Source organism: Aphis gossypii, chromosome 1 (genome assembly GCF_020184175.1).
Source record: "Aphis gossypii isolate Hap1 chromosome 1, ASM2018417v2, whole genome shotgun sequence".
Classification (NCBI taxonomy): Eukaryota; Metazoa; Arthropoda; class Insecta; order Hemiptera; family Aphididae; genus Aphis; species Aphis gossypii.
The window spans coordinates 31,230,983-31,247,958 of NC_065530.1; the positions used below are offsets into that span (position 1 = coordinate 31,230,983).

Here is a 16,976-nt window from a genome sequence, read left to right on the forward strand (position 1 = left end):
GATTATTCACTCCAATACTCCAAAAAGTCAAAACTTCTATATATTATATTCTATATACATATTATAAATTTATAAAATATATAGTATTGAAGTATTGTCTCTATAATCAATAATCATAGTCGTCATTGACCATTTCGACCAAATAAACATTTCTTTGCCATAAATAAACCAAAATAAAATTATAATCGTGTTCAGTTTTGACAAAATTGTTAAAATCCAATAGCTTGATTGATCCTAATTCATAATATAACAAAATATTACATTTCAGTGCATTCTAAATATTCTAAGCAAAAACAAAAAATAATAAAGCCAACGGGGGGGGGGGGTCTGACTCCCCACGTCCCCCCTTGTATACTCCACTGTTAACACGTAATGGATACTCTATGATATACAAATTCAGTGGCGTCTACGGGTTTTCTATGAACCACTGCAGTTATGATATTTTAGGGCCTCCAAATTTATTTTGGTCTATTATATTCATGTTCACTTGATTCAATTAATGTGTTATTACTGTATAAGTTTTAATGCTATAATATCTAATGCATACTTTTATGCTTCTCAATTTTTCATGTTTTCTTTAAATTTAAAAACGTCGCAAATCCACGGCCAACATTATAATATTTCATTATTTTACTACAGTATAAAATAGACGAGTAGGTACCTAAATAATAATAGAATGTAATGAATTTATATGAATTTATGACACAGGCACAAAAGTCAGTCAGTAGTTAATGATATAAATTTCAAGGGTCCTCATTGAGTCCTGTCCCGTAACACAAACTACAAACACGACCGACTTGCGCACTTTGTATAGTTATAGTATTAGTCATTATATTTGTTTACATATTTGACGCTGTTAACACTTTACGTTTCATTCAACGATCTAAAAATCCAGATGATTTTAGTATAGTTATATGTACTTAAAGTGTTTGCTCCAGAGTGAGCCCACCAAATGTATGAAGCCTCGGGACCCACACCAAAATCAGTGCAATCGCACTACTTGGTACCCTACGGCCTACGTGGAGGCCATTGTATACAGTAGTACACAGTACGTAATATTATGTATTGTTTGGAGTAGAGCGACGATGCAATGACGAAAAGGACGTGTAGTGGCGCAACTATAGCACTAAATCTAAGGGGGGCTATTCTTGTTTATAGTCCCCCCTCAAAACTAAACCAAAGGTAAAATATATTTTTTGGTGGAGATACGAGTAGTTTTGGGGGGCTTATCCCCCAAAGCCCTCCTAGTTGCGCCTATGGGGACGTGTGTAATCCTGTGCGTGAAAACACTTCAAGGTAGATACGCGCAGCCGGGTGCAGTGCCATACGCATAATAATATTGTATTCATATTTTTTGAGGTCAGCCGGCGTCATATTATCCACTTGATATTTATACGCGATTTGGATTTATACCCATATATGTGTTGAGAGGACAGTGATGCTCAGTTGTTATAATATATATAGTTTATTATGCATATAAATTGTCGGTGTACACTGCAATGTATGTAAAAAATAAATCGAGTTTATGTATATAATATAATGTCGATAATATTAATATATATCAATATATGTATAATGTGTATTGTTTATGTATATTAATTATAATATATTCAAAATAATAATCTCATACAGGTATTTTATGTATAATAATATATTATGGTTACGTGTGCAATGAGGAGCGATTGCTCGAACAATATAATATTATATAACGCGGCACATGACATATATTATTGTTTAAGTACGTTGTACGTATTATAGCGAATAGGTATTTTTATATAGGTATACATACGATGAACTTCGCTGATCGGATGTATATACATCGTCGGTAAATAATCGTAACAATAGTTAGGTACCTATGTGTACCTGTATTTTAACAATTTTTAAGCGTAAGTGTACCCGTAAGAAGAGTGTACCTATTACACTATATTACGCATGCGCGCAAACGACATTATTATTATTATTACTATTATTACACAGAGTTGACGCGATGACTACATTAAAATATTATATATTATATTATCTGTCGGGCACTTAAATTTTGGTCGGGCTACTTGTTGAACCTGGACGTGATGGACATCAGGCCCCTGGCCATGTTATCGCTCATGTTTATCTTACCGCCCATGTTGAGCGTCTTGTGGAGCATGGCGAATCCCTTGATCAACATCTCCGGTCTGAGATTGACGTTGGTCACGGCGTCGGTGATCGTGTCCAGGATGTTGGTCACCTCGCCGTTGTTGACCATTTCGGTGGCCACGTTCAGGGCTTCCACGCCCACGTCCGATTGCAAGCGGGTCACCGTGCCGTACGCGTCGTTGACCACGTCCTTGAATCCTTCCATGGCGTTCGGGCTGGTGAAGATGGACGTGATCGCGTTGCACGTCTGGATCTTTTTGTCGGCTCGCTCACTGTCGTTGGTGATCTTGCCGCGCCTCCTGACAAAGGCCGTAGCCGTCGACCAGAACAGATCGTCGGCGAGCATGTGGCCGACCGCGTTCCTGATCGCCCTGGTGCTCAGCTTGCCGATGGCGTCCCGGTTGATGTCCTCCCACGTGCTCCACAGCTTGTCCTTCACCGCGGTCAGGTACGGGTACTTGGGCGGCGGAGGCGGAAGCGGCTCTTGAGCCACGGCGGTCGGCTTTCGGGACACGGTCCGCTTCACCATCGTCGCCCGCCTCAGCGGCCGGGACGGCGGGACCGATTGCCGGACATCGGGGCCCGAGTACTGCTGCGCGCCATTGGCCGGAGCTTTTGGTTGGGCTAAAAGCGCTTCCTGCAACACGAAAACGTCCAAACGGTGACGGGTTTCCACATCAAACGGATGGGTTGGAGCGAGGGTCGAGGGAGGTTGCGGGGCCACAAGACTTGATACTTTTTTATAGAGGATTCGTCTAAGTCGAGCGCCATATACATATTGTAGTTCATTATTATTTACTATCATATTTATTTGTGTGCAAAACAAAAAAATAGTTTTTGAAAATAGTAATAGATAGGTACTTTTTAATTTTCTTTTTAGAATTTAATAATTTAATATTGGTGAAATGAGAATTGTATACAATGTATGACACAAAAATATGTTTTAATATAAGTTAGTTAAAAAATATGTGCAACATTTCTTAACTCTGATACAGATTTGATATAAATACAGGTTATATTCACATAATATTATAATCACGTCTTAAAATAACTTTTAAGCAGGATAATAAAGTACCTCACGACTGAAAGCTGATGTTAATTTGAATAATTTATTTTTATATTATTCGATAATAGTCATCTGCTTAGAGTTTTAAGTTAGCCATAACAAATAACGACATAATTGATATAAATATATTTAATAATATCATTAGTTTTTAGTCATTTACTCGATTATATTATAATGTTATATTAGCGCCTCGATCAAATATGTTTCTAGAAAATTCCATTATAATACTCCATGAAAATAAGTTTAGAATTTTACGGTTATAGGAAACTATATATCTATATCGAATAATGATTATAATAATATTTATATAATGCTGAATAATATACAACACATGTCAATAATTATAATATATCACGACTATAAAGATATACTTATTGTAAAATTCTATCAGTTTTTAGTTTTCACGTTTTATATATTATAGGTAAAGATATTGATTTTATTTTATTTGAATTTACCTGTAGGAAGCAAGAGCACACCACGATCACCAATATCTGGATGTAAGCCATCGTTGATATTTTTTGTATAGTATTCACAGATTAACACGAGTTATGTATTTTTATACTCAGTTACTGCAACTTTTACCGTACGTGGTGGATCACACGAACAATAGTCAACAACACCTGGCACGTTAAATACCGCAATTATTGTTATGGTGTAAAAATTGTGAAAAAACTCGTAAATGGGTAATCCACTCACAATCACATTTATGTTTACAGGATGTCTCACATGTTAGGTTGACATCAGGGGCGCCCACTGGGGAGGGCAAGATAAGGCACTTGCCCCCCCTGGACAAAAAATATTATGAACTTGTAACTCAATAAATATTAGCATAATATTATTAGTAGGTATCTTTATTATCATACATTTAAAAAAATTTTTATTTTGACCCCCCCTAAAATGTTACCTATGGGCGCCCATGGTTGACATTTTGTATACATGGGCGATTCCAGACATTTTTCTAGGGGGGAGGGCAAATTTTTTTTTATCTGAATACATAGGTAAACCTATTTTTAAAAGCTTATTTCTTATTGGGAATTTTACCAATTGCTGTGGAAATAACATTATTTCAGGGGAGGGGCAAGTGTTCCGTCTTGCCCATGTTTGTATGTATATATTAGGTAGATTGTAGGTGCAAAGTGCATATGTAAATAAGTCATATATATATATATGATATTTTATATTTGCAGGGATGGATAGCTGACAGCTCGTTGCGTTATAAAATTTGTATTTTTAGAATATTCGAAGAACGGGAATATAATTTTTAAAATCATCCATTAATTTTGAGTTTTCATTCTCACTCTATGGGTATACCTTTTATTTTGTCTAAGATCAAGAACTCTCCAGGTTAGTAAATTTAACAACTATATATAGTCTGAAGCTAAAATTACAAAAATACATGATTTTACTAAATGAAAATTTATAATTTAACTTTTCAAATATTTATATGCATGTAACTATTGTCACTGTATCTAATATAAGTTTTGTGTTTTCTAGATAACGTTTGAAATCATTTTTTTAATATACTTATATATTATCAAATCAAAAATGTCTAAATATAATTATTATTATACGTAAGGTACTATACTAAGATTGGGGTTATTATCGATTGTTAATTTTCAAAATAATTTATATGCATGTGTTAACGAAAACGATCGACACCCTCTATACACATCACATCAATAATAATAGTAGACTGAACGCAAAACCCAGTGTGGTATAGAAACCATCGATTGGTTATTGTATGCCTACACTTACGAATTTTATTATTATATTTTTTTTTTGTTTACTAAATTTTTTTTTTCACAGTCATATATATATATATACTCATATTTATTTAACAGCAATATTTTTAAAGTGTAATTTACAAATGCAAAAAAAAATCAACAAAAAAAATAACAAAATGTTATGTATAATACCTATTACCTATTATTATTTTATATACCTATCTATTGTATATGAATAATATATAAGTATTAAGTATCTATATAATATACAAAAGTGGGCATTATTATATAATTGTTAAAAAAAAATTCTTACTTAACAAAAGTTAGTTAAATTTATAATTAATTTAAGACAAGTAATTGATTCAAATCTGAAATCAAACACTAATAACATTATAACATCAAGTTATAGTCAAAATATTTTTGAAATTTTCGTTCTTAATGGTTTTATGTAAGTACTTATATTTATTAATTACTATTTACTATATTATGTCTATTGTCTATATTATGATTTATAGGTAGGTTAACCTGATTTTTTTTTAAATGGCAGCATTAACAATTTTTTTTGCACGATTTATAATTATGGGATTTATATTCCCATTGTTGTGGGGAGTAAACAAAACCGAAGAACCATTTATTCTTAGCACGGTTTATTTAATCAACATATAATATGGTGTAGAATTGTCAGTCTATTTTCATTTATTTTTATTATTTTCATTTAAATAATTCATTTTAGTTCATTTTTTTACTATTAATTGTTAAGGGTACGTGCTGAAGAAGAAGCTGTAGTGGAAATGAAAGCTATCGTGAAGCTGAATATTGGGAGCTCAAGAAGATGAATACGAAAGCGAAGATAGCACCGTTGAAATCAACTGATGAAGAAGATGGGCGATCAATGACTTACTCGCCAGTGCTTACGAAAAATAAAATAATATAATTTTGTATTTATTGTGTAGTGACAAGTCCTGGAGGCCAAGGGCTAACACACTTTTTGTTGCTTTTACGTTTTATGTTACAATTCAGGCAGCTTATAGTCGCAAGTATAAGGACAATTTTGCGCTACCTTCATATAACATTTCTGGATCCATCCCTGGACCTATATTAGTAGAACTGGACATAAACAATACAACTTAAGAATTTGATGTGATTAGGGCTAATTTTTTTTTTGCTGCACATATGAAGAGATATTTCACATTTTAAAATTGTTATTCAGGCAAATTTCAAAAAAAAAAAGAAACAATATTATTATTACAAATGTTATTATTTCTAAATATATCCCAGTTGCCGAGAGAGTGCTAGTGGCAGTGGCGACCGTGGTAGAGCAAGTAGAGCCATGGAGCAGTGGAGCGGTCATGATTTAATCAGTAATTTACTCGTGAACTCTCTTTTTCATTTTACTGGTAGGTCTGGTGTGTTCTGCAAGTACTTATTAATATGTACTTTTACAAAACTCATATTATAAATAAAGATTAAACTCTGTGCAGTATTATAAAACACATTCCATATTATAAATACGACGCGTTAAAACATGAAACTACGCAGTAGTTCTAATCGAAAAACGCGCGCATACGTTACATTGGTCTAAAGGATTTATAGGTATGGGTGGTACGTTATCTGGACGCCATAAAACCATAGAATCATCGCACGTAGTACGTGACACAGTAGGACGCGCAAACCACGGGAACACGGTGATGCGCATCTCTTGACCAGAAGGGATATGTCCAAGAATAGTGGGAAAAAGATCTGTATATTATAGAAGAGCCCAAGATAGGAATTTTTCAGACGTTATTTATCAGAGTTACAGCGAGCACCTTCACGTCGGTCTATGCCAGGATTTGGTGTTTTAGACTTTATTTTCGATTAAAAACACATTGAAATATTTTCAATAAAAAAAAAAAAAAACATTGAAATATTTTGAATAAAAAAACACTTATAATAATCTTTTCGATTATTTATTTCACCTCTAATTCTATACACACACTTCATTCACGGTTGCTTATATTTTGTGCTCTACACGTCCACTTCAACGATTCTGAAGAAAAATCCGTACATAACGAGAAAACCACCAATAAGGCGACAACTGATCTAGAACGACAATAGAATGATCCGACTTCTTTTGGAATTGTATGTACTTTGTAATAAATTTTAGTGAATGTATATATATATATATATATAAATATTGTTCTAATAAAAAATATGTTGTAATTAGGTATAGTATTGTAGTAAGATAAAATATTGTTATTGGTGCTTTGTAGTGGAAAACTTGTTTAAAGTAATAATTGATGATAAAAGTGAAATGTTTTTTCAGGCAAGAATAAGTTCTAGGTATAATATAATATTATATTACTTATATATTATTAGAAGATAACTACTGAATAGTTTGAATAAATAATAATTTGCAGAGAATAAATGGAATAATAAGTCCTTATATTTTGTGAGAAAAAATAATCTTAAGATTAAAATAGATTATAAAAAAATATTTAAATAATTGAATATAAACTGAGTTAACATACTTACATATATTTATTTTAAAATATGTGTAATACAAGGGTAATTAATAAAATTTTATACGAGTTCCAAAATATATAAAATTTGAGAAATAAAAATTGATAAAAATATATTTGTAATAAATAAATATAAAAACATAGTTGATAAATACCTATAGATGCAAAGACGCTAAAAAATTGGAATTGAGGTTGAATTAAACAATATAATACAAATAATCTTGTAGAAAAGGAAATATTAATTGATTTGAGTATAGCAGAAGGTTACTTATAGGATGGAATGGAATAATAATTCAACTCATAAATTCGTTATCGTGGATTTTGAATTCACTACGATAAACAAGACAAGTATCGTATTGTTATCTGGTGCAATCTCGAATACTTTAGACAGATTTAAAATACGGAAGCTTGAAGGTAGACCTTTATTATTGCCACTTGATGAGGAGGTCCGACCTATGAAAGACCAGGAATTTTGTCTAGCTATAAGAGAAATAAATCGAATATTTAAATGTAAGACCGAGTTCAGAGATGTATGTTTGGATCAATTAAATAAATGTTTAAAAACTAAAATTAATAACTTAACTCCAATATTTATTGAGAACTACATTTCGAAAAGTGATAAAATTAACGTATTAGTTGTGTGGAATGGTGATTCTAATGAAATAATTTTGCGTAGGTTAGGAATAAAACAATCTCCTATTTTAAGTATTACATGTAACGATACATTATTTAATCAAACATATTCAATACAGTTAAAAAATTTACAAACTAAAGAAATAATATTTGAAGTTGAAATAGGTACATTTAATAAAATAAGACACATGTTAAATTTAAAAGAGACCCATGATATGATTTGTTCTAAAAATCATAAAATGACATATGACCCTCAAACAAACGTCAAATTTATAATATGTATTTTCGATTATGTAATCAGGAAACAAAGATACGAAAATCTAATAAAACATTTCATTTAAATTAAGATGTATTTTAATTCTTAGAATTTATGAATTAAATCAAATTTTATTATCCTAAGGATCTATTAAAATTCAAAATAATGTATAGAAATAATTAATCACTCTAAGAAATAATTAATATATATATATCATAATATAATTGCATATTATATTAATCTATATGAAAACTATTAGTATTAACTTTACCAGTTATTTTGTGACTATTGTATAGTTACCGCTAACATGACCATTTTAGTAACTACCATACGAGGAAGATAGAATATTAAAAATTATTAATTAAAATGATAAGCTCATTAAAAAGATTTGATTTTAAATCAATTTTAGCATGATTAAGTTGAGTATATTTTTAATCGTGATTAAGATATGTAATTGAAGTTTACTATAAATATTTATGTTATAAATATACACTTGTAATTTGAATTTATACTAATCCTTATATTTTATAACTTAACTAATATCGAAGTCACTAACTAATCCTAATTCAGAGAAAAAATAACACGAATTAAACGTGAAAAAAATGTACAAAATAATTAATATATATTCTTCTCTGTACAAAAAAATTTAATGTATCACATATATTTAGGTAATATTATAATATTAATTTGTATATATTATTTTATTAATTTTTATTACTATCACAAATATTGTAAAATAAAAACATATTATAATAACAATACACTTAATATATTATTATATTACTATACTATTATATAGACATATAGTTATTAACAATAAAATATTTTAAAGTATTCTTAAAAAAAAAAAAAATTGTATTATGTAATTACTTATTACCAATCAACATACATTTAAATAAATTAGGTATATAGTATATACCTATTCGTTATTGTGACCAATGGGCAATGTTTAATACTTAAGTACCTATTGTAAAATATATATATGGATTTTTTTACGAATTAATATAAGTAAAATATTGAAAAAATATTATCTGTGATTTAATTGTTTAATAATGTACATAAAATATAAAAACTTATCAAATTTGAAAATATATTTATGCAGTTATATCTAATGTCACATTTGTAATGAGCTACAAATACTTATAATACTTTATATACCTATATAATATGTATAATAACAACTACTATTAACAGCATAAACTATAAGCACAAAAAGTCTATAGGTATTTTAAACTCTTTGTCACATTTTGTTATAATTACCGCTAGCTGGAATAATGTGTTTTTACATAAGAATCGCGATCACACGCGATATGACCATGAAGGGACATCCGGAACGTGCACATCCGTTACGATATGGAATACAAGTATGGGTAGTTATGCGCAGACCATACACATGGTCATTCGCGATAACTATATATTAGTAAAGATAAGCATTCTCATTTAATCGTTTAAGAGAGCTCACATACGCCACTACACATTTTTTTTTTGGACTTAGTAAATTTGTCAATAAACATAATACATTTAACAATATTCATAATTTCGCCAAACTATGTTGATATTACTCGAATTTCATCTTACGGTCAATATCATATGAGAGTTAGTTACAAATTTATAGCATCTTATGAATATTTGAAAAAAAAAATTGAAAATAATTTTGCAGTATTTAACTGTATAATTTAACCAACTAGTACTAGACGTCTATAACCTTTCTGGGCATTCAAGTAGCGGTTATCTATCGTTATTTTTTAGGTGTAGTATAAGTGATTTACTATATTATAATATCTTATATCTACTAGCTATAATTGGAAATCTACAATGATTATTTCAGATGAGTAGAAACCATGTACAAAATATTTTATAAAATCGTGGCTTATAATCATTAACTTAACTGTAAGTCTGACAGACTTAGTCTGTAAACCATTAAGAACATGTTATTGATCCACAAACACAAGTTAACACTCAAACATTAATTAATTATTTAGTCACATCTTAAAACTAAAATACTTCGAAAATTACATTACAAGGCACTATATCGAAATTTTTATACATCGTCGTATAATTGAAGCATAGTGGAGGTCAGTTAATCCACAACATAATTTTTTTAAATTTTGAATTAATATACTAAAAATGTTTACTGTACTTGAATTTTTTAATATTTGACTAGGTATTTATTTTTTAATTTTCGTATTTGATAAAAATGTGTACCTATGATATGACATAATTAAAAATATAATGTGTTTTATCGTAAATAAAAATTTATATTTTTTTAATTTGTCCTAAATTTTTACAGATTACTCTATCTGCTATACACGGATGTTGACTACTGAGTTTTATTGAGGACATAAACCTCTTTAAATCATTTTTTTTTTGTAGCGGAAAAGGTACTACGTGTATTTAACCAATGGTCGTTTGGGTGACCGAACTTTTACTGAAAAATTAATAGTCTGCTTGGACGAGTAACATTTGTACCGTTTGGGAGAGTGGAATTATTTTTACCTGTTTGAGGTGAAAACCTAGATACAGTTGATATCGTTGTTGGTCATTAATCGACAATCGTTATAGGTAATACAAGATTATGCTTCAGACATGCTGTACAAGTTGTGTACCTATATAACCTAAATAATAAGTATTAACACTGCAGTGTTAAGTGTTATGTAACTAATGTAATGTCTCTTATGTAATATACTTTCATGAGGTAAGTTTATTTTTAAAAACTAAAAACTAATAATCAAAAAATTAGAGATATTGAACAAAATACAATACATACAATGCTTAAGTTTAAAATACTAGGTTATAAATTACTTTTAAATGTATTGAAATTGTATAAAATGTATTTACTTATAAATCTATTTTAAACTTTATTAGTTATCATAATATTATATGATGTGATATTTTAATTATTATTTTTCTATTGTAGATTAATATATATATAGTAATTTTTTGATTTTCGGAACGGTACTCGAAATAAAAGCGGTGGTTAAAGGAGAAAAAACGTACGATTTCACGATTTTATAATACTAAATAATTACGGACGACGTTTTCTACCAGAAATATTGCTTCAAATAAAAAATGATAAGAGACCTTTTTTATTGTATTTTGGATTTTGTTTCTTACAATTTAAAGTTTGAAAAATTGTAACCATTTTTTATCTATAAATAATCATTTTAATTTTGGGAGTTTTTTTGTTGTAATTAGGTTAAAAACATTTGTAAAAACTTGAAATTTGGGTTGTTTACTAAAATATTAGCCTTACCTACACATGGTAAAATTTTCAAAATATTTGAGCTTTTTTTAGAATTATATAAATATATTTGTTAAGTAGGTACCTACTAATTTGTATTTATTTTACTGTAAAAAAAATGATAGATTATTGATAATTATGTAATGCTATCCACCAAGCTTCACTCAGAATCGTTTTTGTTAGCAATGGTATACTGCTTCTCACAGATAAAAATTAAATAACCTTATGTATCTCAACTTTCCGACTTTTTAAATGGTTGTGTAATTTTAATTTCTACATAATATGATAATGTGGCAAGCTGTGATAGCTCATATATACGAATAAAATATAAATAATTACATGAACGGGACCGAAGGTCAATGGAAATATCTATGACTTATCAGTTACAATTATACTATATTTTCAATACTATTATACATTTGTCTGACAGAAAAAAAATCAAAATAATATCACCCCAACTACATATTTATTAATTGAATGTTATCTAAGATCAGATAAACCTTGGCTAATAAAAATTTACACTCAATTCATAAAATATATTTATTTTATTATATTTAATAAAATATCTATGAGTATAAACTCGTTATATGTAAACATGTTAACATTTTATTTCTCCTTATATTCTAAAATAAACGATAAAAAATCAATACATTCATAACTTCATTCAGAGTCTAAAATTAAAGTCAGAAATAAAATATTATAAATTTGAACAGCAAAAATTAAAAAAACTAATTTTATAAAAAAATTGTAAATTCCTTTTTTACTTATATGTATACTTAAATACACAATAAAAAATAAAAATAAGAAATAAAATATTGTAAATTTCAACAGCAAATATAAATGAATAAATTATACAAAAAAAAAAAAAAATAATAAAGTTGTAAATTAACTTTGAATGGTATTCATGGAGTAGCCAACTGGCTTATAATATTATACATATAATATATAAAGAATTACAAAACTTCGAAAACGTATTGAAAAATAAAACATTAACATACAATTTAAACATAGTAATACAACTTAATTATAAAATTGGAACTTTTATCACTTTTTTCTTTTTATATAATAAAATACACGATAAAAAATAAAAAATAAAATTCAGAAATAAAAGGTAATAATTTTGAACAGCAAAAAAAAAAAACAAATTAATTATTAAAAAAAATAAAACCTAACTATCAACTACTAGGTATTCCAATAAAAATCTCCAAAGAATGCTGTAAGAGAATTCAGCTTCCCATTAATAATGTTTTGTTGAATCTCCACTTTACCAAAATCTTTTGCCAACATAACACACTGAAAAATTATAATATAAAGTTTAGTTTATACTCAAATTTAAGACTATATATCATGGGTCTTACTTCTAATATATTTGTATTTTTTGGCAAATGAAATGCTATGTTGGGGGCAATAGTTTTAACGATATCGAAAATTCTAAAACCTCCCCCAACATGATCACTGCACATGGTTTCTATACTGTAGCATTTAGTAAGAGAATACCCTGGACCTCCCCACGGAGGTGACATAAATACAACGTCAGCTTTTAACTTTGGATAAATTAAAAATATGTCTCCCACTATAAATTCAATTTTATCGGCAACACCATATATCTCAGCATTATGCCGTGCCATTCTTATCTTATTCGGATCGATATCAACTGCTATAACTAAATAAATAATTTTGTTAAAACATATGAAATATTATATTGCATTGTAATAATAATACCTTTTTTGCATATCATGGCTAGTTGGATAATATTTCCACCTGCTCCACAAAAAGGATCACACACAATGTTATTTTCACAGCGTTTTGCTATATGGTCACTTAAAACTTCTGGACACACTGAATAAAAGCTCTCTGTAAATTAAAATATGGTTTCAAAAAATAAAATTTTACACATTTTCTTGCTCAACATTTAGTGTCCTACGTGTGCTTTAATATGAACAACGATAAAGTCATAGGAAATTTCTAAACATAAATATATGTGCCTTACCTAATTATTTCTAAATAACCTTAATACATATTATATAGTATTTTAGAAAGAAAATACATTAAAATGTCTCATGTACAGTCAATTACCTTCGTCCAATTGAATTCCACTATTAAATTTGGAAAACAACATATACCTCATTGCCCAGTATTTCATCGGTATTTGTTGGTTTTGAAAATTATGATGAGTTTTTTTCCAAGTGTGTTTCATGTGATTTGAGTTTGAATTGTTCTGATTAATTAAATTTTGACAACGATTCTAACATAAAAATATAAAAAACTAAATTTATTTAATTATAATTATGCGTATACACATTTTTTTCCCCATAATTAATTTTATTATATAGTGTAATGTTATTATACACATCAATTCAGTACAGAATATAAACAAAAATGAACAATAAACTTATTATTACCTATATTTTAAAAATTACGAATTTTTAAAAAAAAATAAAACTAAAAAAACAAAGTAAAAATTGTTCTCAATTTATCCACAAAATTGTAAAAATTTAGTTGTCAATTAATTGAATTTTTTCATTTTACAAGAGCAAATAGAGGGCAATAGGGAAAGCAAATTTTTTAAAACTATAATTTTTTTGTAATTTTAAATATGTTGCTTACATAATTTTTGTGGTAGTAATTCTTTTGTTGAAAGGGTTCAGAGAGTAATATGGACTTTTGACTATTTTCTTTTCGTTTATAAGATTCATATGGTTTTTGAAGAACTGGAATCTAAAATATAACAAATAATGTTTAAAATTATTGTTAGTTAAAAAATATTAAATTTAAAAATAAATGTTACAGATATAATAATATTGATGAGATACTATTGCATTATGGTTTATTATATAAAACATTACATCTTATAACTATAAATTTATAAATTTAGTATTAACATAATCACGCTGCATAACTAAATGACTCAAATTTTAAAATATTAATTTTGTCTTATACTATTAATTTTTTTTCTAATTTAAATTACTTTTATTTAGTTAAAAAGTATTTGACACCTATTACTCTTAATTCTTCTATCACTAATCTAAATATTTTATTCATAATTAATTTGAAATTTGCGATGTAACCTGAAATTATGTTCTTTCTAGTCACTTAAATATTTTATTAAATAAGTAAAATTATATTTACTTTTGACTTTGCAGATGAAGTATGAGTTTTTGTGCCGTATCCGGTATTATATTGTTTATTAACATTATAACAGTGTATTTGTGATGCACGATCTGTATATATTTTATCATTATTACACACAAAACCTAGACCTTCAAGAACCGCATTAATTTTATTTGAGCTTTTGTCATATGATTGTCTGTAACAAAAAAAAAAAAACCTGTATTAATAAATTTATAATTATATAATAGTACAATATGTATAATAATTTAATATAATCAGTGAGAATTTATACATTTTTGATTATTAGCATATTTATTTGTAATAAGTAATTAATAGCAAAGAGTAAACAATAATTTTTGTCTATATTATGCTTCAGGAATAGAATAATAAATCCATGGCACGCGTTCCCTAGGTGGCACGCGAAAAATTAATGTGTAATAGATAAAAATATTTTGATCATAATATGACTTATTTAATGTAAATTATATTATATTTTCCAAAATGACACTCAATGACAAAAAGAAAAAAACTTTTGGCACGTAGTGTTCAAAAGGTTTTCCATCCTTGGTCTATGTACTTATACTAATAGTTAATACGTAAATATGTTGAATTGAACACTTTTGTTTGAAAAAAGTATTATTTTATATATTACGATGCAATAATTTTAACATATTTTCAAAATTCTTAATGCTGACTTAATGAATGTTTTAAAGAAACTAATACATATACATATTACTTACATTTTAATCTGTTCATTTTTAATAGGCGTATTACATAATTTACGTTTATCTGAATAGAAGTCATTATTAGAGATTTCATTTTGATTTGGTTTGAATCTATTAGGGCATCTATGATCCCTATAAACGCATAATAATATGTCAAATTTAAAACTTCAAAATTGATGTAATCAGTGATGTATTCCTAAGGTATAAAAATATGTACCTTTTATTAGTCACGAAGTACGTGCATAACAGTGTAACATTATTATTTCTGGTTAGGCAATAGTGGCTGTAGTCGCGTCCATACAACACTTTGACCATTTTACCGGCGTGAGATGAATAATTCGGCTTGTTTACGAAATTGGTCTGATTGTTGATAGACGATTGAGCAGGTTGAGGACTATATTGGAATTAACAAACAGATTTCTTAACTTTTATTACAAGCAATATAAGTTTTAAAAAAATACTGCAATTCGTCAGTAGTGTCATTGAAATGTGCATTATGTTATGTTTTTTTCTAGAGAGTCTAAGTTGTTTAATTATCTTACAAAACATTAACGTGAATTTTAATATAAAATATTATTGAATAAAAAAAGGACTAATTTTAGTTTTATTTTAAAAATTACCGATTAGAAATTCGATCCTTCGTCGCAGACTTTACGGCGTCTGCCAGGCCGTCCAATTTAACGGGTTGGCTCCCGTCCACCAATTGGCCAGTTGGTGGTCCTGGTTGCTTTTTAGTTTCCATATAGTTCCCACGAGTGGGCATGAAGGGGTGGTCACCCCGTGGCAGAGCAGCGTACCACGGGGAAGGCTGTGTACTGCAGAGGGCGCCAGGTATCTGCAGGATCCTCGTTGACACGTAACTACCTCCGTGCCAAGTGACCCCCTTGACGAGTTGGGAGTTGAGGGGTTTTTTTTCAGGGTTTTCCTTCCCTTAGGGCATTTGCTCATCGCGAGTAGGTTGCCTCCGACCTGCCACCTCCAGCCAGCCAAGGCCAGAGGAAGCTCCGATACCAACCACTTAAGGTCAGTACCGAGGTGGGACCGCTTGGTAAGACCTAATTAAAGGCCCGCAAGCTCCTCCACCACGACAAGGTGGGTCCCGTGGGAGGAGGATTACAAGATTAAAGAATATTTAATAATAAGACAAACTAAATTACTGTACAATTGTGCAATTTATATGCATGATTATTTATCATTATTTAAATTCAACATAATTAATAAAAAATAACCATGATAATAGCCATTATACATTATATCTTGTAACATCAGCCATAATAAATAGTGTTATTAAACATACAAAAAATATTAAATATATATAGTATTTATCTATGAATATAATATTAAAAATATTAAATACTAAAACTTTCCAGTACCCAAGAATATATTATTTTTACGAAATTAATGTCATTTTAGACTAATATATAATATATAAGTATTAAGTACTCAATTTCAAAGTAAAGCTATTCAAACTATTTTATTTAAAACGAACAATTGGTTATGTAAATAAGTGAAATTATCACTTCTGACAGCAAAGAAAATAAAATAGTATTTACTGTAGATAGTTTTTTTAAGACTAATACATAACT

General features: G+C 28.6%; 3 protein-coding genes across 3 annotated transcripts; all 3 read right to left on the reverse strand.

Annotated features, from left to right (window-relative positions):
• Positions 1-1,517: 1,517 nt before the first annotated feature.
• On the reverse strand, positions 1,518-3,804 carry LOC114130459 (uncharacterized). Its single transcript, XM_027995437.2, has 2 exons — positions 3,655-3,804; positions 1,518-2,770 (listed from the first exon to the last, which is right to left on the reverse strand). The coding sequence occupies exons 1-2, from the start codon at positions 3,703-3,705 to the stop codon at positions 2,048-2,050; spliced, it is 774 nt and encodes a 257-aa protein (XP_027851238.2). The 5' UTR covers positions 3,706-3,804; the 3' UTR covers positions 1,518-2,047.
• An 8,727-nt stretch (positions 3,805-12,531) lies between these two features.
• LOC126548917 (trimethylguanosine synthase-like) lies at positions 12,532-13,798 on the reverse strand. Its single transcript, XM_050197003.1, has 4 exons — positions 13,631-13,798; positions 13,277-13,408; positions 12,913-13,217; positions 12,532-12,847 (listed from the first exon to the last, which is right to left on the reverse strand). Exons 1-4 carry the CDS (start codon positions 13,749-13,751, stop codon positions 12,737-12,739), a joined length of 669 nt encoding a protein of 222 aa, XP_050052960.1. The 5' UTR covers positions 13,752-13,798; the 3' UTR covers positions 12,532-12,736.
• Positions 13,799-13,966: 168 nt separating this feature from the next.
• On the reverse strand, positions 13,967-16,487 carry LOC126555933 (uncharacterized). The gene is made up of 5 exons (XM_050211065.1): positions 16,011-16,487; positions 15,608-15,784; positions 15,406-15,522; positions 14,684-14,861; positions 13,967-14,272 (listed from the first exon to the last, which is right to left on the reverse strand). Exons 1-5 carry the CDS (start codon positions 16,151-16,153, stop codon positions 14,126-14,128), a joined length of 762 nt encoding a protein of 253 aa, XP_050067022.1. The 5' UTR covers positions 16,154-16,487; the 3' UTR covers positions 13,967-14,125.
• Positions 16,488-16,976: the final 489 nt, after the last annotated feature.

Excerpts from the sequence above, each read along its gene's own strand:
- LOC114130459 (XM_027995437.2), bottom strand. The coding sequence starts at position 3,705 with ATGGCTTACATCCAGATATTGGTGATCGTGGTGTGCTCTTGCTTCCTA. Across the intron at positions 2,771-3,654 it reads TGTGCTCTTGCTTCCTACAG|GAAGCGCTTTTAGCCCAACC; the intron begins GTAAATTCAAAT and ends TTCGTGTTGCAG.
- LOC126548917 (XM_050197003.1), bottom strand. The coding sequence starts at position 13,751 with ATGAAACACACTTGGAAAAAAACTCATCATAATTTTCAAAACCAACAA. Across the intron at positions 13,409-13,630 it reads TGGAATTCAATTGGACGAAG|AGAGCTTTTATTCAGTGTGT; the intron begins GTAATTGACTGT and ends TTTAATTTACAG. Across the intron at positions 12,848-12,912 it reads AAAATACAAATATATTAGAA|TGTGTTATGTTGGCAAAAGA; the intron begins GTAAGACCCATG and ends ATAATTTTTCAG.
- LOC126555933 (XM_050211065.1), bottom strand. The coding sequence starts at position 16,153 with ATGCCCACTCGTGGGAACTATATGGAAACTAAAAAGCAACCAGGACCA. Across the intron at positions 15,785-16,010 it reads AAGGATCGAATTTCTAATCG|TCCTCAACCTGCTCAATCGT; the intron begins GTAATTTTTAAA and ends ATTCCAATATAG. Across the intron at positions 14,862-15,405 it reads AAAAATGAACAGATTAAAAT|ACAATCATATGACAAAAGCT; the intron begins GTAAGTAATATG and ends TTTTTGTTACAG.